Source organism: Arvicola amphibius, chromosome 2, assembly GCF_903992535.2.
Source record: "Arvicola amphibius chromosome 2, mArvAmp1.2, whole genome shotgun sequence".
Classification (NCBI taxonomy): domain Eukaryota; kingdom Metazoa; phylum Chordata; class Mammalia; order Rodentia; family Cricetidae; genus Arvicola; species Arvicola amphibius.
Window position 1 is genome coordinate 31,440,188 of NC_052048.2, and position 25,347 is coordinate 31,465,534.

At 49.7% G+C, this 25,347-nt stretch overlaps 2 protein-coding genes across 4 annotated transcripts in view; one reads left to right on the top strand and one right to left on the bottom strand.

The window, feature by feature from the left end:
- Window positions 1-25,309, top strand: part of Rassf4 (Ras association domain family member 4) — a 35,712-nt gene extending 10,403 nt beyond the window's left edge. Inside the window, exons 2-12 of one of the 2 annotated variants that reach the window (XM_038320646.1) lie at window positions 3,184-3,277; window positions 5,085-5,160; window positions 15,551-15,693; window positions 17,308-17,399; window positions 18,377-18,531; window positions 20,921-21,022; window positions 21,255-21,306; window positions 22,303-22,424; window positions 23,151-23,248; window positions 24,413-24,469; window positions 24,951-25,309. In XM_038320646.1, the coding sequence (XP_038176574.1) occupies window positions 3,216-3,277; window positions 5,085-5,160; window positions 15,551-15,693; window positions 17,308-17,399; window positions 18,377-18,531; window positions 20,921-21,022; window positions 21,255-21,306; window positions 22,303-22,424; window positions 23,151-23,248; window positions 24,413-24,469; window positions 24,951-25,050 (1,059 nt within the window). In that variant the 5' untranslated portion in view covers window positions 3,184-3,215 and the 3' untranslated portion in view covers window positions 25,051-25,309. Of the gene's footprint in view, window positions 1-3,183; window positions 3,278-5,084; window positions 5,161-15,550; window positions 15,694-17,307; window positions 17,400-18,376; window positions 18,532-20,920; window positions 21,023-21,254; window positions 21,307-22,302; window positions 22,425-23,150; window positions 23,249-24,412 lie in introns of both variants that reach the window. The other variant, XM_038320647.1, reaches the window with a different exon arrangement.
- On the bottom strand, window positions 10,866-12,985 carry Depp1 (DEPP1 autophagy regulator). Of its 2 annotated transcripts, none has more exons than XM_038320649.1 (2): window positions 12,708-12,985; window positions 10,866-11,881 (listed from the first exon to the last, which is right to left on the bottom strand). In XM_038320649.1, the coding sequence occupies exon 2, from the start codon at window positions 11,877-11,879 to the stop codon at window positions 11,265-11,267; it is 615 nt and encodes a 204-aa protein (XP_038176577.1). In that variant the 5' UTR covers window positions 11,880-11,881; window positions 12,708-12,985; the 3' UTR covers window positions 10,866-11,264. The 2 variants fall into 2 exon arrangements, with proteins under 2 accessions (XP_038176577.1, XP_038176576.1); XM_038320648.1 differs by having other exon boundaries at window positions 10,866-11,884.
- Window positions 25,310-25,347: the final 38 nt, after the last annotated feature.

A 25,347-nucleotide genomic window follows, 5' to 3' on the forward strand; every position in this document is an offset into this window, starting at 1 on the left:
TGGCGCCCAACCTGCACCTCAGTTTGCAGTAATCCTCCTGTCTCAGCTTGGGATTACAGGAATGGGCCTGACTTACATACTGCTGTGTATTGAACTCTTGTAGAAGGAACGGCGGGGCTGTGTCCCGCCACCCGGCCGCCGGCTAGCTTTACACCCAAAATAATTACACGGAAACTGTATTCTTTTAAAACACTGCCTGGCCCATTATCTGTAGCCTCTTATTGGTTAATTCTCACATCTTCCTTTAACCCATATTTAGTAATCCATGTAGCACCACGAGGTGTAGCTTACCAGGAGAGATTTTAACCTGCGTCCATCTCGGAGAGGAGAAGCATGGAGACTGCATATGGCGACTGCCTGAAGCGTCTCCCCACTCCTGCTACCCAGCATTCTGTTCTGTCTACTCCGCCTACCTAACTTTCTGTTCTCTTAAAGGGCCAAGACAGTTTTCTTTATTAATTAACCAATGAAAGTAACATAGACAGATAGCTCTCCTCCATCAAACTCTGAAAGAACTGACCTGTGTGGGAGCCTATGAATCCTGTACTCACATCACCCCCATGAAGTTCTGAGCTATTCTTGGTACCAGAGACAAGGGGTGAAACAGAAAAGCATTGGCAACCACCCTACTGTGCCCTGGTGCCCCTGAGGGCATCACTTAATCACGTGGGATTATAGATATTGTAGAGGCCCAGGTGATAGGCTCCACCCCATCCTGACCAAGGCTTGCCCTGCTCCTGGTGTGCTGGGGTAGCTAAGGATAGGCCGGGAGGAAGACTCCTCTGGAACACAGCAAAAGCCATATGAGAGAAAAGAGCGTAAAACTCGGCCAAAAGCTGGGGTTTCATGCAGGAAATGGGCAAAAGCTGGCTGAAGATGCAGAGGAAAGCAAGGGAAAACCCCGTTTCCTATCATTCCAGAGTTACTGCAGCACTTCCTGTAACGAGCTTGCTCAAAATTTTACATTGTTCTGCCCTATGCCTGCGGAACCAGTGCTGTCCCGGAAACCCCATCGCAGGGCATTCCCTTGGGCGGAACACTTCTGCTCTGGCAAGTTTGAGGAACTAGCAAGACACAGAGGACATCCATTCTTTTCACTAGCCAAGCATGGAGGAACCTAGTCCTGTTTTGAAAACCCTGTTGCTGGGCCAACAAGAATACACAGGGAGTCCCCAGCTCTGATCCCGAGCGGCAGTGCTGCGTCACTATGTAGGTCAAAGTCTGCCCTTCAAGGGGCCTGACGTCTCTGCAGGCTATAACTGGTCTTGCCTTAGAGTGGGCAAAGCTGGATCGATGGGATACTTCTAAGGTTGCCATTGAGCCCATCTTCCCCACATCCTCCCACTTCTCCCGGCCAACAGTATTTTCCCTGCTTCTGTAATCGAATGCCTGTCTAGTGGGGACATCTGTCTTGTGGATATCAGGCAGGGAGAACAGAGGCGTGTGTACATTGGGCTGGTCAGAGGGCTGAAAAGTAGAGCTTACATCAGTACTGAGGGTGTACCAGGCTTCATCTTGTTGCCCAGAAAATAGGAAGGACCCTCAGGGAGGGGCCTCAGTCAGGAAGCAGTCGCTCTAGCCTATCTCTGCTTTCTGTAACGGGGGGCAACCTTGATCTGAAATTATTAAGTGGGAAATTCTGGAAATAGATAGCTGGTAAGTTTTAAATTGAATGCCATTCTGAGGAGCACAGTGAATTCTCCCTGTCTGGACACAAAGCATCCCTGTGTCCCTCATCTGCACACTCCATGCATGACCTGGCCTGTAGCCATCACTTTCCTCAGGCTGACGATCAAAGAATCAGGGCTTGAGCTAAGGAGCCCTTGTTTTGCTTGTTTGCTTTACTGATGTGGTTATTAAATGCTCTGCAGACAGTCATGCGGCCTAGTCAGACACACCAAAGAGAAGCGAACGGGAGCAAATTCTCACTCAATAAGAAAGAGCAATGTGTTGCACTGCTAGGATCTAGTGAAAATGAGTCTTTTGCCCATGAATTTTCTGAGAGAAAAAGAACTCCTGTGAGTTTTGTTTTCACCTAAAATTCTACAAGTTGTAGCCACAGCCCAGACGGGTGCACAGCTAAGCTGGGCAGGCCTCCAATCACAGGGTGTGGCCCCTTCGCAGTCTCAGGAACCCACATACCTCTGCACGTGCTAGGGAATAACTATAATTCAGAAGATGCCGAAGAATAGAAAGAGGTTCTTGTACATTATCTTCCGTGAAAGCAATATGAGCAGGCCCTCATTTTGAGTGTAGAGAGAGACAGAGAGCTTCAAATGTTGAGTCCGCCACAGACACCGTATGCTGGATGCAGCCCCACATGGCTTATAGGTTTGAGAACTCGCCAAGAGCATACAGAGTAGAGGATCGAGAGGCCAGAATCAGGACCCAGACTCTTGTGTCTGAAGAGTGCCCTACTCCTGTTCTTTCATTGGTCTGGGGCTTCACCTCTGGCCTTTTTTCTCACTGTAAAAGTGGGAATGTTGATTAGTGCCTCCTGGTGTTGTTGTAAGGACAATTCCTAGAAGTGCTCTGTAGTCCAGGAATAAGAATGATACAGATGAATCCCCACTGGGAGAGCTGGCCCAGAAGAGTAGACCCCAAAGTCATTGATGGGTCACTGCTCCAGCTCAGTGGGAAAGGAAGATGGAGGACCACAGCAGCGGAAAACTCTAGAAAAGTCAAGAAGAAGCCATCATCTGGATGATGTTCATCCAAGAGAAAAGAGTATGTGGCTTAAAATGCTTAGGAACTGATCCAGAATCTTGGAGACCCTGTAGAACTTTCCAGAGGGAAAGGTGAGTGAGCTCCTTGACCTGACACTTCCAACGTTAACCACCCTGAACTTGGACAAGTATGACCCTCCAGTGGATAAATGAAATGCCAGGGCTATAAGTACTGGACAATCCTGGCTAGGGCTCCTCCTGGCTCCCCCATCAACCCACCTGTGCTAGATAGTTTTCTGTCACCAAGCCAGGACACAACATACCTCCGTGGCCTCTGCATCAGCTCCTGCCTCCAGTTTCTTGCCCCGCTTGAAGTCTTCTCCTGATTTCTTTCAGTGACAAACAATGATACGGAGGTTTAAGCTGAATGAAGCTTTTCCTCCCCAAGTCCCTTTGGTCATGGTGTTTCATCACGGCAGGTGACCCTAAGACAACACCGTTTGTTGTCTTCTGACAGGTGACTTCTGGGGCTGAAGACAAGAGTTGAAGATGAAGGAAGATTGCTCATCCAGCTCCCATGTGCCCATCAGCGATAGCAAATCCATTCTGAAGTAAGTCTAAGTGTGCAATGTCGGGGTGTGGGGGGCGCTCTGCCATCCCCTGTGGCCTTCCCCTGCGTGGAGGCCAGGATGCAGGAGTTAGAACTCTGTAGATGTGACACTATGGCCTGAGGACAGTGGTGGGTGCTTTTGTTGGGGGTTCTATCCCTCTTTGAAGATGAAGGTATTCTTCAGGATATGGGTTTGAGCAAGAAGGGGGTGCCCATAGGTCTCTGCAATGACATGATTTAATTTGTGTAAAGATCAGAATTGTATGAAAACTCTTACTGTATGAAACACTTTAAAAACATGGTTGTGAGTTTTAATGAAAAGGTGTACTTTTTTGATACATTTTAACTTTGCTTATTTTTTATTATTATTACTCTGACTCAAAACTGCTTGGAATATTTTCTCTGAAGTAAAGAAAAGCATCTTTTATTATACTTTTGTGTGTGTGTGTGTGTGTGTGTGTGTGTGTGTGTGTGTCCCCGTCTGATTGTCTGTCTGTCTGTCTGTCTGCTTGCCTGCCTCTGAGGTGGAGGGTGATTGCCACAGGAACTATATGGAGGCCAAAAGGCAACTTTTGAGAATGATTCTATTCTTCCACCATGTGGATCTCAGGGATCAAACTCAGTTCACCAGACTTGGCAATAAGTACCTTTATCTGCTGAGCCAGCTTGTCAGCCCAAGAGTGTACATTTTATTTTTAAAGTTTTTTTTTTTCCAAATTTAATCTAGCATTTTGAGTCCCAAGTGTGAATGCTTTCTACAACTGGGCATGATTAACTTCACATACCTGTGTATTTCCCAATAATTTTGTGTCCGACCTTTAGATATTTGTGGGCACAGGACAAATGCAAAATGGGATCCTCCCTGGCTTGTCGCCGTGACTGGTTTGCACTTTGTTGCCCCTGTTCTACGTCATACACAGGCCACACATCCGCCTGAACCCCAGAATATCACTGTTCTCTTGTTGTGCTGTGTGTGTGTGGGGGGAGGGGAACAATTTGGAAAGGTGATAGAGCCCTGGGGTCCAGCAGGGGACCATGGCCAGGAAGACAGAACATACACTAGGTAACAGCTCCTTCACACACAGTGATGTACCAGCCCTCACTGATGTACCTCTTGGTACTGAGTTCAGTAAGTATGCCATGTTAGTCTTAACCTGATTTTTTCCCTTTCAACCTACTGGAAGGTTGAAAATCACCTGCATGCCTCACATCCCATCATACCCTGGCCTGTACCAAGGCTACACTGATTTTTCTTTTCCTGACCGTCCCTAGGGCACTATGGTGTCTCAATGTTCTAGGAGACAGTGTTTGGGCAGAGTGGCCTCCTTGGGCCCTGCCACTCCCATCCCAGGATTGTACCTCTGGACAGTTAAGACAGGAACCAGGCAGCCCCTACCTCTCCTGTGACCCCACAGCAGCTGCTAATCTAAGCCACTGAGGCTTTTGTAAGCCACGGGTCAGAGGAGAGCAAAGGGAGGCCATCAGGTCTGCTCGTGTGCAATGGTGAAGGTGTTTCCCTAGGTGCTGCCTGTGGGATGGGAACCTCCCTGGGAGTTTTGCTTACTTCCCAGAGCCCCACCTAGACTGCTCTCCTCCTCCAGCTCATACAAAAGCCCAGATGCAGAGGCTGCTGGAGGATCATGTGTCATGACGGGACGATCAGGTCTCTTGGTTGATTAGATGTGGCTGGCATCTAACGCATGCTTCTGCACTTATTGAAGGAGGAAGAAAGTAAAATCAGTGGTGGCAATGCCTTGCCCAAGTCCCCACGCCCTCCCCCAAGTGCACACACGTGTCTGTCTTTTCAGGTCAGAACTCTTAAGCCTGCTCAAAACCTACAACTGCTACCACGAGGGCAGGAGCTTCCAGCTGCGGCACCGCGAGGTAAGACCTCTAACCCTTTGTGTTCGAAGCATCATCTTCTGGCTCGGCTTACGTGGACTGCTGAGGTGCGCCTGTTGTTTCCAGGGTTGTCGTGCAGCCTGGCCTTCTCTCTCCGAGTGTACCAGTTTGTCTCTTGTCAAACTTCCTGGTCAGGAACCAGGTTTACCAGCAGGCAGGGTTGGGGGTGTCCCTGTGAGGGTTTCTAACAAGAAAGCTACCTCCACCCACATGTGTAGTGCTGGTCTCGTGGGTGTGACGTCTTGGCGTCTGTCCAGCCCCTTCTCTGTCTGCCCTTCACACTGCTCAGTGAGAAGATGGAGGGAGGTTGGTCCCTCTGTGCTCTTCTTACATTTCACCAACAGCAAGGTACCAGTGCCCACTGGGTCCACGCTGGCACTCAGTGCAATGAGTACCCCACACTCTAGTTTTGCCTATCCAACCCAGCCAGGAGTTCTGGGCCCTCTCACCTGTGCCCGTTCACTGTGGCACCCTCTCCTGAGAAGTTGTGTCTTCACTAATCTTGGGGTGCAAGCTCACAGGACAAGGGGCATATGGGGAGTGGGTCCTAATTAAATGTGACAGCCACCCGTTGGAACCCAAGGCTACAATGTGTAAATGTGGCCCTAGTGAGGACTGATTTTTTTTTTTCAAAAAAGTCTGGATATCTGGAATTTTGTGAGGATTTTATGAAGTCTCGAAATACCCCGGAGGGGTGTCTAGCAGGGTCCAGGCTAGGATCTACTTGAGAGCAAATCAAGCCATGCCTGGACTTCCACCATCCATAACCTCTCAAGGACACCTCAGTTGTGGCTTTGTACCCCCAGTTGTGTCTAGCCCTGTACATTTTAGTCTGATGAGGAGGCTCACAATGTAAGGTTTTATTTGGAGGGTTCCCATGGTTGAGATCCCATGGCTGCTGGGTATGCCCCATTTCACAGTGTCTGAAAAGGGCTAGAGGAAGCTCACAGAGGCCTCTGCTGGGTGGCAGCTGCTGGGTCCCTGAACCTCCCTCATCCTGCTTGTTCATCCACTCATAACCTCCCGTGGAACTGGACTAGAGCCCACCAAGTAGTGTCAAGCAGGCACCATGGCCAGGACAGTGGGGTTTGGTACCTCCACTCATGCAGAGTGGGAGAGGCTGCAGGTTCCTAGTCCAGGCAGAGCTGGGGCCACCTATGCCATCTTTAACAGAAACCCTGTGCTTTGACTTTTCTTCTTACGCCCTCCTGACTCCTCAGCTTGGGGCTTTGGCACCAGTGCGATCTCTCATCCCCCTCTGTCAGCTCCTTTCAGTACCTTGTGGTTACTTCTCATCCTCTTCCCTTCGAGCAGCTGTCTCCAGCGCTCTCCCACTCTGTTGACTCCCAGCCCCCCTGGCTCCACATTGCGTCTGATGCTCTGGCCTGACTCCGGTCCTATCATCCTGCCATCTTAGGCTCCGCTGGTTCTTTTCTCACCTGGGTGATAAACTGCTGGAAGCCGGAACCGGGCCCCACTTGGTTCTGCATATGCCTGCTCAAGCTCTGTACATAGCTGGGCACGTGTAGGCTTGAGCCGTTCTGGAGGAAAGAATCCTGAGTCACAAGCTCCGGTGTGATGGGCAGCAAGGGAGGGGGGCAGACAAATGGGGTTAGAGAGATTTGGGTCTTTGACCTGTGCCACTAAGTGAGGAATTTGGGCCCACCCCAGACCCCTGGCACAGGCACAACAGGGTGTGGTGGGTGGGTCTTGGCTGGGTTTTCCCTTCCTTGGCTTTGGGTGTTTCTGGGACTGATACTACTCAGGCTGGGGTGGCTCTCTGCTGTGGGCCTGTGGCAGCATCCTTAGTATCACTAGGGAACTGACTGGAAACAGAAACCTTCCATGTGTGCCTGCCCATTCATGTCCAACACCACACACACACACACACACACACACACACACACACACACACACACACACAGACACACACACAGACACACACCGACACACACACACAGACAGACAGACACACACACAGACACACACAGACACACACACACAGACATACACAGACACACACACACAGACACACACACAGACAGACACACAAACACACACACAGAGACAGACAGACAGACAGACAGACAGACACACACACACGATAAAAACTTTTCCTTCTTCTACCAGTGTTTTGGCAACATTTTCAGGGCATTCTGATAGAAGATTAAGTTTGAGAACAATTAACACACACACATCTAATCCTGGCATTCAGAAGCTGATGCAGGAGGTTTGTCATGAGTTCATAGCCAGCCTTTGTCACTTAGTAAATTTCAAGTCAGCCTGAACTACATGATAAGACCTTGATCCTGTCATTTGGGATTCCCCAAGACCATCCTTTCTGTGGGAGTGGCTGTGGGGGATGGGGCTAGGTAGCCAGGAGCATGCCTGGGTTTTCATGAGGGACAGTCTACTCTGAAACTCGGCGAGCTTTTCAGCCAGCAAAACTCGTCCCTGATTGCCTCTCATGGCAGAGAGCTAACCATGGTAGGGGATTTGCCTTTCTAATTCTAAACCCAGAGGTCAAACTGACCTGGCTTCCATAGAACCAGGAAATACCTTTCAGGAGTCTTCTGCAGTGTTAACAGACTCAGGGAGTGAGCAGGCTGAGAAAGTGTGCACATGTTCAAGGTAACAAGGACCACAGAAGCAAGCCCAAAGATCCAGACTCTCAGAGTTCTGGCAGGCAGAAATGATTGGTTCCTGAGGTGCCACGCCCACTGTCATCTGTCTCACTGAGTCCCTGTGACTCAGCTACCACCCCAGTGCAAGGATCTCAGACCTGCAGCTGGCCATGCAGAATCCCATGCCCCAAGCACTCGCTAAAGGACAATCCCAGAATGGCCTGTCTTTGGGCATTACGAGGACAGACAGATGGAGGAAGTTGCAGTTCCCAGGAGGAATCTGGTACACTGACCACTTGGCCTTTCTTCTAATTATTACCATGGACCCTTTCCTGCCCCGCTCCCACTCCAAAATTGAGGGTCTCAGAAGCTAAGCCCCTAGTTGTATTGTTTCAGCGACTTTTCCTGGGGAGATACAGCACATACTCACGCCCACTCACTCCAGAAAAGGAACCCACTATAGACCAAAGTAACAATGGACCCGTGTCCAGTTTGGTGAACGTGGGGGATACTCACAGGAGTATAGGGGAGGGGTTACCTACAGGAGCAGGGAGAACTCAAAAGCAGTGAAAGCCCACCCCAGCATGGGTGACAACTCAGGAAAACTGTACCCTTAGAAGCTCCGCACATCGTACAGGGAGAGAAAGCTCCCCCTCGGCAGCTGGGTCTCCTCCCCAGCAGCTGTTTCTGCAGCTAGAGCTCTGGGGAAGGGCCCTGGTGAATCTTAAGTTTCAGCTTTCCCAGTCATGCACAGTTTGTTTACTTCCAGAATCTTTGTGCCTCCTCTCCTTCTCCTTCCCGGAGGGGATAGTTCAATTCACAGGACTCTGCGGTAAATGAAGCAGGTTGGCATAGCTCCAGAGCCCAACCGAGTGCCACTGTTAGGGAGAGCAATGCCATGGCTGGCACTAAGGTTTAGAATTCACTGAAGGCCTGGATTGGGTCTCACTGACTAAGTCTCAGACACCCAGAAGTTTGTTGCTCTAAATACCCGGGCTGGGCTGTAAGGTACCTTCAAGTTGCTGAAGCATTCACCAGTGGGTGTGCTCTGGAAGGGACCTTCCTAGTTGTCATAAGCCTTTCTGGAAGCAACCACAGACTAAGTGTACAGCTTGGGGACAAACTCCCTCACTGCACGTAAGATATCTGTATAGAGATGAAGTACCTCTCTGGCCAGGGCCACACCCTAGGACAACTGGTTTCCAATGACCTTTCTCCCAGTTACTAAGAACAAGGGGGAGCAATTCCTCTCTGGAAGAAGGTCAGTCAGTTTATTGTAAAACTGCCTTTGGGATAATTTCACCTCTGTCACAATGAAAAGCGCAACTTCTAAGAAAAATCAGTACCTTTTAAAGTTGGCAGTTTTCTGGAAATGCTGATGTGTAAACCTGACCGTGTGAGCAGAGGTGTACTGTCCCCACCCAGGGTGTCTGAACGGGTTTTTGCAACCAGCCTTGATACTAAACCTTTAGTGGTTTACAGTCGCCCCCTGGTGGCCACATATCACACTGCACCCAGTTCTGTTGTATGTGAAATCTACCGTGTGTGAAACACTCTACTAAAAAGAATATTTCACAGCTTCCCTGGAAGGGTTGGGCTGATCCCTCTCTTGGAACCCTGGAGTGAGTAGTTGATACTTTGCACATTTGTCTCCTGAGAACTGAAAAGTATCTATGAGACCGCCCTGGTCTCGTAGCTTGGAGGGCACTGCCTTCCCAGGATGGTTAGTGGACTTGAGAGTGTGGTGGGGTGGGGTAGCACACCTTCTAAAGTCAACATTGAGCCTCCTTCACACCACAGAACATTTGAGTAAGTTCTGCAGCAGCTTGACTTCTGCGCATGTGGGACACCCACTAGTGCCATGCCAATCGCCAAGTGTCTCCCTCCCGCCCAGTTTTATGCTGATTTGCAGAATGGAATATAAAGGGGCTGGGCAAAGCAAGCCTTGCCAGCCTCATCTCCAGACAGGCACCCAGTCTGCATTAGGTCAGTCTTCCTATCTCACGTGGGACATTTGCCTAAAGGCTGCCTTATGGGAGGCCAGTTTGAGGTCAATGAGAAGACACAGCAGGCTGACGATGCAAACTGCCTCTCTATGTGTGTCTACCTAGCCAGCATTCCCAGTCCTGTTCAGGGTGTCCTGTATTTTATGAATAAGAAAGCTTAAGAAATTGCTTGTCTGGAACATTTTTTGTATGTGGTTTACATTTTGTTTCTGAGAAAATAGATACAAAAGAGGCCAGCAAAATGGTTAAAATCACACACATACACATGTACATACACACAGACACACATGCATCTGTATACACACACACACATACACACACATACACACACACACACACACACACAGTTTGGCAGTGCATTGAGCAAATCCTGAAACAGCCCCAGCTTTGTCCTTCTCTCCTGGAGCCTTCCATCCTGAGTGTAGTCAGATGGCTCCGGCCCAGTAAAGGGAACAGATGCTGGGCCTTGAGTCCTGACCCTTATCTGCTCTCTGAGAACACACCTGCCTCTCTGAGAAAGGAAATCCTCCCTTATCTGGCTCCCCATCTTCACCCTCTTGCTTGGTAGATGCCCCAGGAGCTGGCATTCTCAGTGCTGGATTTCCAAAGCCTTAGGACATCCAGGCTTAGCTAAAACAAGGTAGTTGAGCAACTTCCTGCTGGGAGCCCCTTCCTGTAACAGGGGCTCAGGTGAAGATGGTGGGTACACTACAGGACAAGCAGCTACCAGGCCACCAGATTCAGGTGTGTGGCACCCTTCAGACTGTGTGCTGAGGATTCTGTTTGGGCCCTGAGTGTGTCTCTGGTACCACAGTGAGATATGTGCACAGGAATCAAGACAGCAGGCTCCCTGGGTCCCTACGTGACAGTCCCTCAGAAACACAGTGGTACATCTGCTGAGACCTCAGGAGATATGTGCCCCAGGGTGGAGGGTGGAGCTCAGGCCCTTACTTGGAAGACTTTTGGTGGTTCTCAGTCTATGGGCTGCAACCCCTCTGGGGGTCAAATAACCCTTTCACGGGGTCACCTAAGACCATCAGAAAACACAGTAGCAAAATTACAATAACAACAAAATTAATTTTATGGTTGGGGTCATCACAACATGAGGAACTGTATTAACGGGTCACAGCATTAGAAAGGTTGAAACCACAGGGAGCTGAGACCCCCCTACTTTAACCCTTGACCCTTGGTTTCACATGAGACTGTGTCAGCCACCCAGAGTACAGCACACATTTCCACATTAGAGCAATCTGGGATTTGGTCACTCTGCTCACAGTCATTTAAACCATGATAAAAACTAAGGAACAGAGACACAAAGTCACTCTTTCAAGGTCACCAGCCAGCCACTCAGAGGCAGATGGTACCAGTCAGGTTGCATTGTGGGAACCAGACTGTCATCATCCTTTAGATGATGAGTCTCACTAGGTGCCCAGTCCCCGCAGACCTGCCAGGAGGGTTAGAGTTCATGGATCACTGGGAGGTGCAAGTACAGGGTGCTGAGGATGCCGCTGGGGCGGGAGCCGGAGACGGAGGCTAAGGCCTGGTGAGACTTTCTAGAAGTCCAGCTTTTCAGGTTGGAGGTCTGCCTGTGCCCCGATTTTCTTCCCAGAGAGCACTCAGGTACCCTGGACTCACAGAGCCTCCCCGTGTCCTTGTCCATCTGTCTGTGCATACCCCAGTGATCCGAAGAGCTGGTCCCATTGGGTAGGTCTCTCCTCTCAGTCTGTTGTTCCTGGGACTTCCCGAAGAGCCAGTCCAGAGGGTTGTCATTGCCAGGAGAGGGCAGCGAGGGCTGTCGGCTGCTGAAGCAAGGAGAGCAGCCCCCTTGAGACTCAACCTGGCATCTCTTCTCTCTAGTCCAGACTGGCCGGTAGGGTCTCTGGGGTTGGTTCTGGACTGTGACCTTGTCCAACACTGAGGTGGGCTGTGCCAGCTGACAGATGGACCTAACATAATCATCCAGGCTGGGAGAAGTTGGGGGTTCTTGCCCAGGTGCCCCATGTGATAACTCTTCTGAAGTTTCCCGAATTGTTGGCAAGTGGGGCACAGGCAGCAGAAGCCGGGACCTCATTGCTGCTAACAAAGCAAAAACAAACTGTTGGCCAAGAGAAAATAAGTCGCCTGCCATGCCACCCTGACACCCTCCTACGTCTTCCCCTTCACTGTAGAAGCTACGCAAGACTCGGGTACCCAGAAAGCAATACGAAGCCTGTGGATGGGAGACCAAGGCTCATCTCCCGGCTCCCCCTTCCTGCTGACATCAAAACCCAAATGCTAAGACTTCATCGCTAGTGTAGTTTAAGGATATCCAGATAACGGGGATGGAGAGATGGCTCCGCAGTTAAGAGTACTTATTCTTACAGAAGACCTGAGTTCAATTCTTATCACACGTGGTGGCTCAAACCATCTGTAAATCCAGTCCCAGGGGCTCCAATGGGCATGTATGTAGTAGGAAAAACACTCATACATATAAAGTAAAATAAATGAATAAAAAAATTAAAACAAAGAATGAACAAATAAGAGAACTGAGGGTGTTCATGTGGGGTCCGAGGACACCCAGGTTTTAAATCCATCTCTGTCTCTTAATGACCTGGAGTCTTTTGGCAAAGTCGCCTCTCCAAATCTCTGCTTACCCATCTGCAAACAGGATTATAAACAGACCATTGTCAGGGATAGTCTGGAAAATGCATGAAATCTTCGCTTTTGCATCACAGCTCTTGAGTTCTTTGTAAACTTGAAAGCCTTGGAGAGCACCATATTATCATAGCCGTCAGTGCACCCGCCACCCTGGTCTCTAACCAGTAGCCAGGCTGTAAAACTCAGGGTGAGAAATGCCCTCAGATATAACCAAGCCCCTGTGTTTTAAAGCGGCAAGCCAGAAGGCAATTGTTCCTCTTACCTGTGGATCAGCAGGCAGGATGGCGGGAGTCTGGATGAGAAAAGATTGTCTGATCCAAAGGAAACACCCAGAGGTGGACAGTCACTGCCCGGTCTCTGGCTCTCAGTCAGTGGGGAGAGGACAACCGGGTGATGCGCTGTCGATTCTTCCCCTGTGCTGCCTGGCAAACCCAGACACCCGCTGCTGTTTTTAAATGTTTCCTCCCGTCATCAATCACTGTCAGGAAAGCTCAAAATAGCAACGCTTAGGAAGGTTCTCAGAGGAAAACAGCGAGGAGGGTGGGGCTTGGTCCAGCTGCCAGCCTGGCCTTTGTGTGTTTGCCTGTGGGAGACTGGGAAATGTTTACACTGCCGGGTGAGGAATGGGGCAGCCACCTCGCCTTGACCTAGACAGTTTCATTATAGGTAGAGACCAAAGCCAGATTAGGGGTTGCTGGGAGAGCCCAGCAACACCCAGGTGCTGGGAATGAAGGCTGGCTTCTCTTCGAGTGTAGGAAATATTCTTAACTGCTGCGCCATCTCTCCAGCCCTTTGCCCATCTGTTAAGGCAAACACTGCATATCGGAAAGCTGTGTGTGTGTGTGTGTGTGTGTGTGTGTGTGTGTGTGTGTGTGTGTGTGTGTGGTGTGTGTGTGTGTGTGTGTGTGGTGTGTGTATGTGTGTGTGTGGTGTGTGTGTGTGTGTGTGTGTGTGTGTGTTTGCTAGCCTTAGTTGTTCTCTCTGTGGGCAGTGGAGCCTTTGGAACTGGATGAAACTAGAAATGACTGTTAACAGACCATGAGATCCACACCGTTAAGAATGGCTGATGCATGAGTTAGTAGTCATGGCTTCATTGTTCTCCCCGTGTCTTTCCATGACAACGAAGGAGAGAAGCAGAATTTGTTGGGGGAAGAGGGTCGCATGATTTCACTTAAGTGTTGTGTGGCAATCCAAAATAAACCAAGCTCACAGAAGCAGAAAGAATGGTGGCTGTCTAGAATGGTGGAGATAGAGATGTGGGAATTGTTGATAAATGGGTGAAAGCTTGCAGTTCTTCAGGCTGAACGAGTCTTAGAGATCCACAGGGCAATGAGTGCTCGTTGCAACCAATCCTGCCCTGTGCATTTAAGCAGTCATGAATTATGTGAGTCTTCAGCCCTCACTCAGTGGGCCAACCATGCCCTTCACCACCGTGTCTTAGAATCACTCTTTGATGGACCCTTTGTAACAGAGGAGAAAACTAAACCAGACCTTGCTTAGGACTCATGGATTAGGAAGCCCGACAGCACTCTGAAACCTTCATCAGGACCTGCAGGGTCACCATCATCCTCTGTGTTCACAAGCATCTTCAGAGTGTATGTCAGTCGTCATGAATCGTAGTTTGCAGGTCAATAACTGGTGACTTCGAAATCCAAGATGGGAACCATGTTACAAATAGATATGGAAAGAGGTTAAGTATGGCTTAAGTGGTCACAAGATACAGAATACCGCTTAATAAAATACCTAAAAACAGGAGAGAATAAAAGAAAAGAGGTAGGGGGAGAATAGGGGCATAAGGGGAGGGACTCTTATGTTAAATGTTCTTTTTTTTAATATTTATTTATTTATTATGTATACAATATTCTGTCTGTGTGTATGCCTGAAGGGCAGAAGAGGGCACCAGATCTCATTACCAATGGTTGTGAGCCACCATGTGGTTGCTGGGAATTGAACTCAGGACCTTTGGAAGAGCAGGCAATGCTCTTAACCACTAAGCCATCTCTCCAGCCCATGTTAAGTGTTCTTAGCACAGAACATATAAGTAAAGAAATAAAGTACTGGGTGAGACGGCTGTGGGAGAGTGAGGTTGGAGCTCTGCAGAGGTGCTGGAGGTTTCTGGTGGGTCTCTGTCAGTACAGTTCCTCAGTGAGTGATTGTAAGGGTACAGAGAGCCAGTCCTATCCGTGGAGACAGAGGCAAGGGCTATATGCAAAGACAAACAGCCAGTGATGAGCAGAGTCAGGCGGGTGCCTGTGGCATGGAGTACTGTGGGTTGGGGTTGTCTGGCAGTTGTTAGGTGGGGTGCCTGTGGCGTGGAGTACTGTGGGTTGGGGTTGTCTGGCAGTTGTTAGGTGGGGTGCCTGTGGCGTGGAGTACTGTGGGTTGGGATTGTCTGGCAGTTGTTAGGTGGGGTGCCTGTGGCGTGGAGTACTGTGGGTTGGGGTTGTCTGGCAGTCCTTTCATCTGTGAACCTAAGGAAGTCAAAGCAGGTCTGGGTCTCAGTATGAAAACCATCAATAGATTGGTGATAGGCCATAGAAATGTCCCAGAAGTGTTGAACCAACCAGCACCCACCAGCAGGGGAAACATTCGGGGGCAATGTAACTGAGGATGAGCTCAAGCCAGGTCAGTTGGTGTCACCACTGTCTGGATGTGTGGCCAGAAGGACAACACAGGGCACACGGGCCATGATGTCCAGCAGGACCCGGTAAACGTGGGATCTTCTGTCCCGGTACAGTTTGAGCCAGGGAGCCTCGCCCAGCATGAGTGGCCGGGCTGTGCTTCCTCCAGGTTGTGTGGACGTGCTTGCCAGACACTTGCCGTGTCCTGGGGGACTCCTGACTCAGCAGCTCCGTGCTGCCTCCAGCTCCAAATGTGGCCAGGCTTGGGCTTAGCAGCGGAAAGAACAGCTCCTGCTTCCTCCTGCAGGCCCCTGTCCTCATGCCCTGAAGCATGTGCGCACTGCTCTCTCTTCTCTGGGTAGGAATGTATTGGGGGGGGGGGGAAGGCTCAGTCTCCTGTTTCTGAGGGGGTCACAGAGAGGAAGAACAGCAACCTCTGGGCAGCTGCTGTTTGTGAAGTGACTGACCCGCGTGGACCCCACAGGAAGAAGGGGCTCTCATCATCGAAGGACTCCTCAACATCGCCTGGGGACTCAGACGACCCATCCGGCTCCAGATGCAGGATGATCGGGAGCGAGTGCACCTACCCTCTGCCTCGTGGATGCCTGACCGGCCCAGCTACCTCCAGTGAGTGCCTGGCAGGTGGGGCAGAGCCAGGGGCCTCCTGACATCCATTATCATGAACACCATGGATCTTATATGAGGAGCATCCTCAGCCTTGGGGTAGATGCCCCGCTGCTGTATGGGGCTTAGGCGTGGGAGCATAGATCAATCTCCCTCTCATATCCAGTGGCTACCTTGGTCCTTTCTAAGCTTGCCCACCCCAACAGGCAATCCTTCGGGTGCCCTCCCTGGTGACGGTTCTATGACTGTTCTCGCTCTGTAATAGTCATGCTCCCCACATGTTTTCCATGCAGGGGACTGAACCCAGAGCTAAGTGCTCTACCGATGAGCTATGTCCTCAGCCCACTGGGATTCGCACAGAAGGGAATAGGAGGTATCCATACAAATTCATCTTCCTGCTGCTACCATTTTACATCAGCGATATATTCTGTTCGGATAAACATAATGAATTCAAGCTGAGATTTATTTTACCACCAGGAGAAAGACAGTTAGTTTGAGTTTTGCTTTTTTGTGTAATGACTTTTCGGAGGCAAACATTCAAAATGTTGTTCCTTTCAAATATGCAGGTCAAATACGCCTGGTGACACACGTGTGCCTGAGATTATAGCCCTCAGCACACTGAGTCAGGGAGACTGTGAGTCTGAACCCAGGCTAGGCTACAAACTGGGGCACTATTTTAAAAAATAATGTATGAAGGAGCCGGAAAGATGGCTCAGTGGTTATGAGCCTTTACTGCTCTTGCAGAGGACCCGGGTTATGTTTCCAGCATGCATGTGGTGGTTCCGAGCTGCCTGTTACTCCAGCCCCAGGGGATCGAGTGCTCTTTTTTATGGCCTCCATGGGCTCCTGCAACATGTGGTGCACACAAGCACATAGCCAAATACACATGCACATTAAATAAATAAATAGACCTTACGAGATACACACGCAGAGGAAATAAGCACTTCAGGAGTATGGGGCTATTGACACATCAGCTCTTATCACCAGGTGTCTCTGGTCACTGGTACAAATCTTGAGACACCAACACTTAAAGCATAAGGGCTCTTTAGAAAGGTTGCGAGTGTGACCCACGTCCTTCCCCCACGTAAGGTAAAAGTAGTACAGTCAGCAATTGCACCCACCAGGCTGTCCAGGGTACTCCTTTCTCATTCTGTGTGCTCCCTCTGTGCTGAATGCTACCTACCTCTCATTACACCTGTTCCTTCTCTGGCTTGATGCTACCTTCTTTGGCTTGGGCTTGGAATCTGTCCTGGCAAGAGGCCTGGAGATTTGATCTCCAAGGTTAACCTTGCTTTTTTAGACCACAATACCATCAATAAACCCAGCAAGCTCTTTCGGCATACATCTGTGCAGGCCCTAACCTGGTGAGCCTGCATCCCAGGAACACATCAGTACGGGCTTTGCACCTGGTCTGTGATGCAGGCCAGAATAGTTATTCTTTCTAAGGCCCAGATTCCAGCTCCTTCCAATAGATGCTGAGGGGAGCTTTCTATTCTACCTATCCCGATACAATACCCCACTCAGCCTCTGCTCCCCACCTGGGCTCTGCCTATAAAAGCAGTGGGCAGGCTCTTCTCTATCCACAGCCACTGGGAAACTGCGCTTCTCTCTTTGCAGAAAGGAGGCTTCACCCCAGGACAGCAAGGTCACTGCGAAGGAGCCTGGCGCTCAGCATACAAACAAGGCTGAGGTTTCCAGGGATAGCTCAGGTAAGCAAAGCCTGTCTCGGTGGGTGCGCACAGTCTCAGAAGAACAGCCATGTGGGAAAAATTGCCACGCCGTCTAGTAAGAAACCCTTGCGAAGCGTCTGTCAGCAGGATATAGGAGCCACACACTCTTCTTCGTTCCTTTTATGGAAAAGGAAGCGAGGGCATGTGTAGAAGGAATGGTGGGCTGTGTCCCACCACCTGGCTAGCTTTACCCAAAATAATTACATGGAAACTGTATTCATTTAAACACTGCCTGGCACATTAGTTTTAGCCTCTTATTAGCTAATTTTCACATCTTGCTTTAACCCATATTTAGTAATGTGTGTAGCACCACGAGGTGTGGCTTACCAGGAGAGATCTTAACCTGCATCTGTCTTGGAGAGGAGAGGCATGGCAACTGCCTATGGTGACTGCCTGAAGTATCTCCCTTCTCTCTCCCAGAATTCTGTTCTGTCTACTCCACCCACCTATGTTCTGACCTATTGGGCCAAGCAGTTTCTTTATTAATTAACCAATGAAAGTCCTCCATCAGGCATGTGGAAATGTCACCTATGTTCTTGGCCTGAGTCTCCTGCAACGGGCTGTGATATAAAAAGGAAGGGGCGCAATAGTGAGTGCTGTTTCCTTTTGTCCCAGGCCTCTAAGCCCTCATTCTCATGCCCAAGATCAGTGATCATTCATTTGTGCCCTCTGTCCCATTAGCACCTAGTAAAGGATTTATCCATGACTGAGTGCTCAGAGGACAAAGCCAGAGTGACCACATACCTCAGCGGTTACCATGAGATGCACTGTGGCACTGACAGAACCCTTGCCCCAGTGGCCAACCAAGGATCAGTATTACCAGGACAGTGCATTGCAGTATGCTGTGATTACAAGGTTCCAGGGAGCCATGAACCCAATAATGTCACAGCTGGAGCCATGACATTTGCTGTCACCGCCCTCCACCCTCCCACCTTTCCGTCTACTTCTTTCTGCAGCACCCCTGGAGGAGGAGGAGGTCCCACAGCTCATGCGGACCAAGAGCGATGCCAGCTGTATAATCCAGAGGAGGCCCAAGTCCCGGGCACCCGGCGAAGCCCAGAAGATACGACGTCACCGGTTCTCCATCAATGGACACTTTTATAACCACAAGGTAATATCTCTATCTGCTCTTTCCTGGGCCCTGAACCTGAGAGAACAGGAATTATTCCCCAGCACAGAAGAGCAGGCCCCGTAAAATTAGGCATTGGTCCCAATCCTCCAACAGCCTTCAAGGTAACTGCTGTTGGCCCGTGCTGACAGCTCAAGAGGATGACCCAAAGCCACAACAGCATAACACTCCCATCCACATGCAGGGCTTCCCCACATAGCCACTATCTAAATTCTCTAAGTTGCATGGTTTTGGGGTCAAGGAAGCCATAAGCAGACAATAATGCCGTTTATCTTTAATGAGCCCGTTCTTATGAGGCTGCCACTTGGGGTCATTTGGTCATTCCACGGGAACATCAGGTACCAAGCAGTCCCTCTCCCTGGGTAATTAAACTGACATGCTAACCTGTGTCCAGGGCATGTGTGTCTTTTCCCAGAGAACCTGGGGATCTCTGAGTTCCCAGCTCTTCTCCTTTTGTACAAGTAGGCATTGTACTGACCTTCCCCTAATTACATCATTCTGTTAACACACGAGCTATAAAAGGAACAGTTGACTGTTACTAAAATTGGAAAGAGTGGCCATCTGGGTGAGGCCCCGCCTAGAGTGTACCTTTACAGGCCGACTCCTGCAATGCCAGGGAGGAAGAGGGACGAGTCCAGTTGAAGCGGTTGCGCTTCTCAAAGGGTGATTCATTGGAAGGAAGCACAGGCTGCAGACAGCAGTCTTTAACCAAAATAACAGTTTTCACCTCCTTTGGCCTCTATTCACAATTATTGTTCTTAGGAACTGGGGTACAGATCCCTTAAGCTACACACAACAGTGAGAAATAATTCCCAGCATTGATTTTCCGGGGTGCTTGTTCAAGGTCGTATTTCTGAGGACGTTCAGGCTGTGCTCTGATCAGTTCATCATAAGTTGAAAGCAGAAGGTGAAAATGTGTCTCCCTCCCAAGCCACAGTGCCTCACAGCTCAGAAGCAGCACAGTCCCCTACAGAGCTTGGGTTCCTTTTCACATGTTTATGTGGCTAACTGGGAGCTGCAGACACTGTTGCTGCCTGGCATCGAGAGTAGGCACTGTATTCCCTAATGCTGGTGGAGGGGTGGAAGGATCCACACTTAAATTTCAAGATACGGTTTTATGAATGTGCGTATGTTTTGCACTGTCCTAAAGTTAAAAACTGTGAGTCAGACCATCCTAAACTAGGGGCTATCCGTGCGATGTGTTACAGGAAAAGGCAAGGTACTTGGCAAAAGTCTAACATGCCTCCCATGCCAAAAAAATATTGTAAATAACCAGGCATGGTGATAAAATACTGTAATCCTGTTTTGAGGCCAGTTTGAGCTGTGTCACTGGTTCAAGGCCACATAGTGAGACCTTATCTAAGGATAAACTAAAAATAAATAAATATAAAAAAGAATTCTGGCGGTGTGCTTTACGTTGGCCGAGTACTTGTAGATGATTAGTATGTGCAAGGCCCTGGGTTCAATTTCCAGGACCACAAAAGAATAAAAGTTATTTGCTTGGCATGATGATACCCACTTGGAATCCTGGCCCTCAGGAGGTTAAAGCAAGAAGGTCTTCAGTTCCAAGCCAGTCTGGCCTGTCAGGTCAGAACCTGTTTCAAAAAGTATGAACAGATACTTAAATAAATAACTATGAAGAGATCCATGTAGTTGGGGCGTGGAGTGCTGGGGGAGAGGGTCTTGGTATTATCTGTGCCTAAGAGTGAAAGCTGATGCTTGAGGCATTATACAAGCCATGGGAAGCCTTCACACATTTTATAAAGGGGGATTCTGGTATTGTAGTACACAGGTTGAAGGCCTGGCATTCTTCTCCAAAGGTAGTTTCTGAACCAGCAAGTCGCTTTTGGAGTGAGAGATGTAGGAAGATCAAGGTGGGGCTGCAGGAAGCTGGGCCAGACCACACTTCGTTATTTGGGGGATTTTAAAAGGTGGCCCCATGAGCAGCAATGTGGAGAAGATGCTAGAAGGTGAGAGGGAAGGGCCCGCTGGCAAACCTGGAGGCCTCTGCTGGAACAACACTTGGAGATGAGTGTGTAGACTCTGATGCTGATGCGGTCAGCAGGAAGAGTGAAGGAGAGCCCCGTGCTCCATCCCAATGACCTACTTCCGGGGTCCTGGTTTCCAAGATCCAAAGCGCTGCTATGGACGGATGTATAGAGTGTTAAGCATCTTCTTCAGAGTGCTCTAGGGACAAACACTGTAATTGCTCCCTGAGTATCCCCAGGTCTAGGAACAACCCTCATGGTCATGGGTAGGAACAGGGGTTCTGAGAAGTAGCTTCCCGACATTGCTTAGGTCTCTTCAGAGCTTTAACACCAACCTGTGTCTCTTCTGGACCTGCCCTGAGCTATCTGTCTGCTCTACACAGACCTCCGTGTTCACTCCTGCCTATGGGTCCGTGACCAATGTCCGGGTTAACAGCACCATGACCACCCAGCAGGTGCTCACCCTGCTGCTCAACAAGTTCCGGGTAAGTGTGACCACAGGGAAGCAACCTTGCCCAGAAGCAGGAAGTGCTTTGATGAGAGGTGGGAGAATTGGGATTGCTGTGAATGGCTGCCTTGATACTTGAGGAAAAGTCTAGCAAGATTTCCTCTGAAATTCCCAGTATCCCCGGGGTTTTAGGCAAGGGAGGGTATGGGGTGGTCTGTTCCCTTTCATTAAAAATGCTGCCGTCTGATTTCTTTTGCCTGCCTGTGTAGGTAGAAGATGGTCCCAGTGAGTTTGCACTCTACATTGTCCATGAGTCTGGGGGTGAGTGACGCCTTCCGGTGTTCATTTGGCAAACTTGTCATCTTCCTTCCACACTGTCCTCTTCACCATCAAACTTGGTTCCATTCTGAGACTCCCTCTCAAACAGTGAGGATGAGCCTCCTCAGGGCTCTTCCCATTAGTGGAGCATTATGTAGCTCAGTTAGGGAGGTAGGGCTTGTGTGCCAGTGGATGCAAGTTGTATCTGCACTTGTAGAACCTCAGGGTCCCTCTGCAGTCCCATGGGCAGCTTCTTGTCACTGGACAGCTCTTGTATTCCCAAGTCTATGGTCACCCCTGTCTACTCTGCCCCTCTTTGCTCTGAGCTGAGCCTTCATTAAGTGATACTATAGGACAGAAATTTCCCCCCTCTACTGACACTCATTGAATGGACCTATGAAGCACACGAACCAAATGCAGGTTTACAAGAGGAACACATAACCATGGGAAAGATGAATTACTCAAAGAAGTGCCCGGAACTCTTTTGCCATAGCAAGGACATCAGCTTTTAGAGAAATGAGAAAATGAAGAGGGGCAGGCGGGTCTTTGAGCCAGGATGGTAAACAAGAGGAAGGCCAAGGATCTGGAACTACTCTCTCTTTTTTTTTGCAGCATTCACTGCGTGGATTTCTCTGTTGCTGCCTCTAGGTTAACAGGGTCTAGAGTCGAGTCTGGTATTAACTTCTGTCCTTGGTAGGAAGTAGATGAGAGGCCTCAGCAGATTTAGGTCTTGCTGTCAGACAAGTGAGGGGAGGCATCTGGTTCTTGTCACTTGCCTCAGCTGGACACAACCCTGAGTCCAGGTAGCTGACCTAGGGTGGCTGCTTCTTCTGCCCTTCAACGAGATCACATGTCTCCCAAGATGCAGACCCGCGGAGGTCTGAGAAACAGTCCCTGAACATCTGCTTTCTATCATACCCTTGTCCTGGTAAAGTAAATAAACGAGGGGGTGGGTAATCCTAACAGTTCATAAATTCTGTAAAACGCCCTCTGTTTCAGAGCAGACAAAATTAAAAGATTGTGAGTACCCGCTGATATCCAGAATCCTGCATGGGCCTTGTGAGAAAATCGTCAAGATCTTTTTGATGGAAGCCGACTTGAGCGAGGAAGTACCCCATGATGTGAGTGGGGCCAGAGCTGAAAGCCCGCTCTATGGGAAGGGGCTAGAGATAAAGAGAGGACCCCTCAGGGCCCCGAAGGAGCTCTGGGCCAGAGTCCGACCAGGCAATGTATTTTAGGTTCCCACAGCTGACCTGTCACTTAGGGGACAGAAGAACTGGAGTCCTAGGAGATCCCAGCCCTGCCCTTTTCCTCAAAAGGAAAACCCTTTACTTCATCACAGCATGCTTTTGTTGTTATCACGTTAAAGATCCACAAAGAGCTCCTTAACTCTAGGGCCAACTCAAGGGCAGCAGACATTAAATCCCAGTGGTCAAACTATAAGCATATGTCCAGACCCTAAACAAAAGGGCCTGTGGGGTATGGGTCCCCAAGAAGAATTTGTGGCTGTCTCCCTCATCTTCCCAGGGCTGGTACAGCTTCGTTCCATTGTTAAACACAATGACGTTCCCACTCCCCACCCATGCCAAGAACACTCAGTGTGACAATGCCAAGGGACTGAATGCTTTTCCTAATATTCAGCTCGGCGTTTCCTCCGATGGATGATCATTGCCTTTGTGAAAAGAGCAGCTCCCATTCTCCCACCAGACAGAGCAGGGCAGTGGCAGCAGCAGGGCGGGAAGGGAGACAGCTCCTGTAGATACCAGACTTTGGCCTCAACCACTACAAAAAAACACATCTTAGACTTCTCATCTAAAGCAAGTTTTTAATGTTCTTGCATTTTCTAGGTGGCCCAGTACATTAAGTTCGAAATGCCGGAGCTGGACAGTTTTGTTGAAAAATTAAAAGAAGAGGAGGAAAGAGAAATAATCAAACTGACCATGAAGTAAGCATCTCTTCATCAGCCAGACATGGTCCTAGTCATTAGAGGGTGTCTGCAGGGCATACCTCTGTCCAAGCAGGCAGGATTCTCCCTTCTGTGGACACCAAGTACAGTGGGGAAGCCTGCTGATGGTCCCTAGTACTTCCTCCCTACCCACCTACTCAGTACTAATAGCATTCTGGGGTGGTAGCCTTCTGAATTAAAGAACACACCCATTCAGCCTGGGCCTCTTCTCCAATGAGAGGCTTGGGACATAAGAAACTGGGAAGGAAAGGCAGAGGCAGGAGCATGGTGAGTCCAGGGTTGACTTTCTAGTTCTACTAATGACCAAGTTCTGGAAAAGCAACCACATTGAGCCTGCTGGGTAGAACCTCAGCCTAGTCTAAGGTTTTTGTACTGGCAGGAAATCTCAACCCGGTGGGAAGCAGAGATTATTGACAGCAGTGACTGAAGTAAAGCTCTGGTTGCTGTTTGTAAGAGCAAGAGTCAACAGTGAAGCTAGCATCAATCAGGACAGGCTGGGTCAGTAATGATGCTTTGGGTCCCGGTGATCTGTTTGTGCCTCAGAGATGTGTGGCACAGGGCAGGGTGTGTAGAGAACATTCATGAGGGTTGGGCAGGGAAGGACACGGTGTTCTACTCTGGGACGTGCCTGGGAGCAGGGAGCAGTTCGAATTCTGGCTTCGCACTAATGATCCCTGGAAAGCCATATCTACCCACGGACTTCCTTCCGTGCAGTTGGACTCACTCAGAGTCAGTAAAGACTCTAGAGTGAATGACCATTGGTGATGTCGCTAGAGGGTTTTAAATATAGACAGGACCTAGGAATCACCTGGCCAGTAGTTTCAGTGTGGGGCGGCCCAGGATAAGGATGCAGCTCAGGTTATTTGCGTGGCCCTGGCCAGGACACTGTCTTCTTGAAACCTAATCTATATCCCTGATGGCATCCCAGCACACCCCTGTCCCTAGCTGAGAGTCTGGGATGGATATTCCAGCACTTGTCTTTAAGGCCCTGGATAGTCTGCAGCCCTGTTGCATATCCATGATGAAGGACAGAGATGGCAGCTTCTGACCAGCCAGCTAGGAGCAGTGGTCTCAGCTCTTTCTGCCTCCACTCTCCTGGCCCGCCATCCTTCACGAGACCCCTTAACTTTTGTCTCTCTCCAGGTTCCAAGCCTTGCGTCTGACGATGCTGCAGCGCCTGGAGCAGCTGGTGGAGGCCAAGTAACTAGCTGCTGCTTTCCTTTAGGGATTGTGGGAGCAAGCGTGCATGGAGCTCCAGGGACCCAGCCCTAACTGATTGCTGACCATTGGCTGCTGCCCAAGGAGTCCAGTATCCATGCTTCTTCTAACCTGTCCATAGACTTCACAGCATCCTGCATCTCTAGTCTTGGCACTGTAGTGAGCATGCGCGGGGACCCCTATGAACTTGCTAGCTAGGATTTATGTGCAAAGCTAGTCTAGGTAGTAGAGAGTCTTGGAACTGTGGTACCAGCCATGTTGCATGGTTCATAGCATGGCCAGCCTTGATGATGCATGTCTGCAGCTTGAGAGAGAAGTATTACACCTAGCCTCTGGAGAATAAGCTTCACCTGCATGCCCAGGGCCTATCCCAGAGCTTCTGCATGGCCACAAGTCCCCTGGCCTTCTCATCCATTTGAACCTTGAAACCCCCATCATCCCTTGCTTCTCATTTGCCACACAGGAACTCTGCTGGAGGAGGAGCTTCCAACAGCCTTGAGACGTGTCCTGATTCTAACCACCATTATACTATGGGGTCTTGGCCTCCAAGCCTCATTTCATAGCCAACATTCCTGGCCCAGAGGTTAGATCAGGACTAAAACTACCAAGATCCCGTCAGCTCTTGGCAGAAATCAGCCTTAACTTCTGAATGTGATCCAAAGAAATCCTTGAAAGGCGCTGCCTTCAAGAACTATGTCAAAGTTGGGGAGCTGATTCATGCAGCGTGGAAACAATACTGGCTGGCGGTGGCCCCAGAAGACAGTATTGTTGCCGTCACTGCCATCTTGTGGATGCTTCTTGCCTTCTTTGGAACTGAGCTTCCCTCTACTTCCCGTCAAAGCCTGGCAATAAGGGAATAT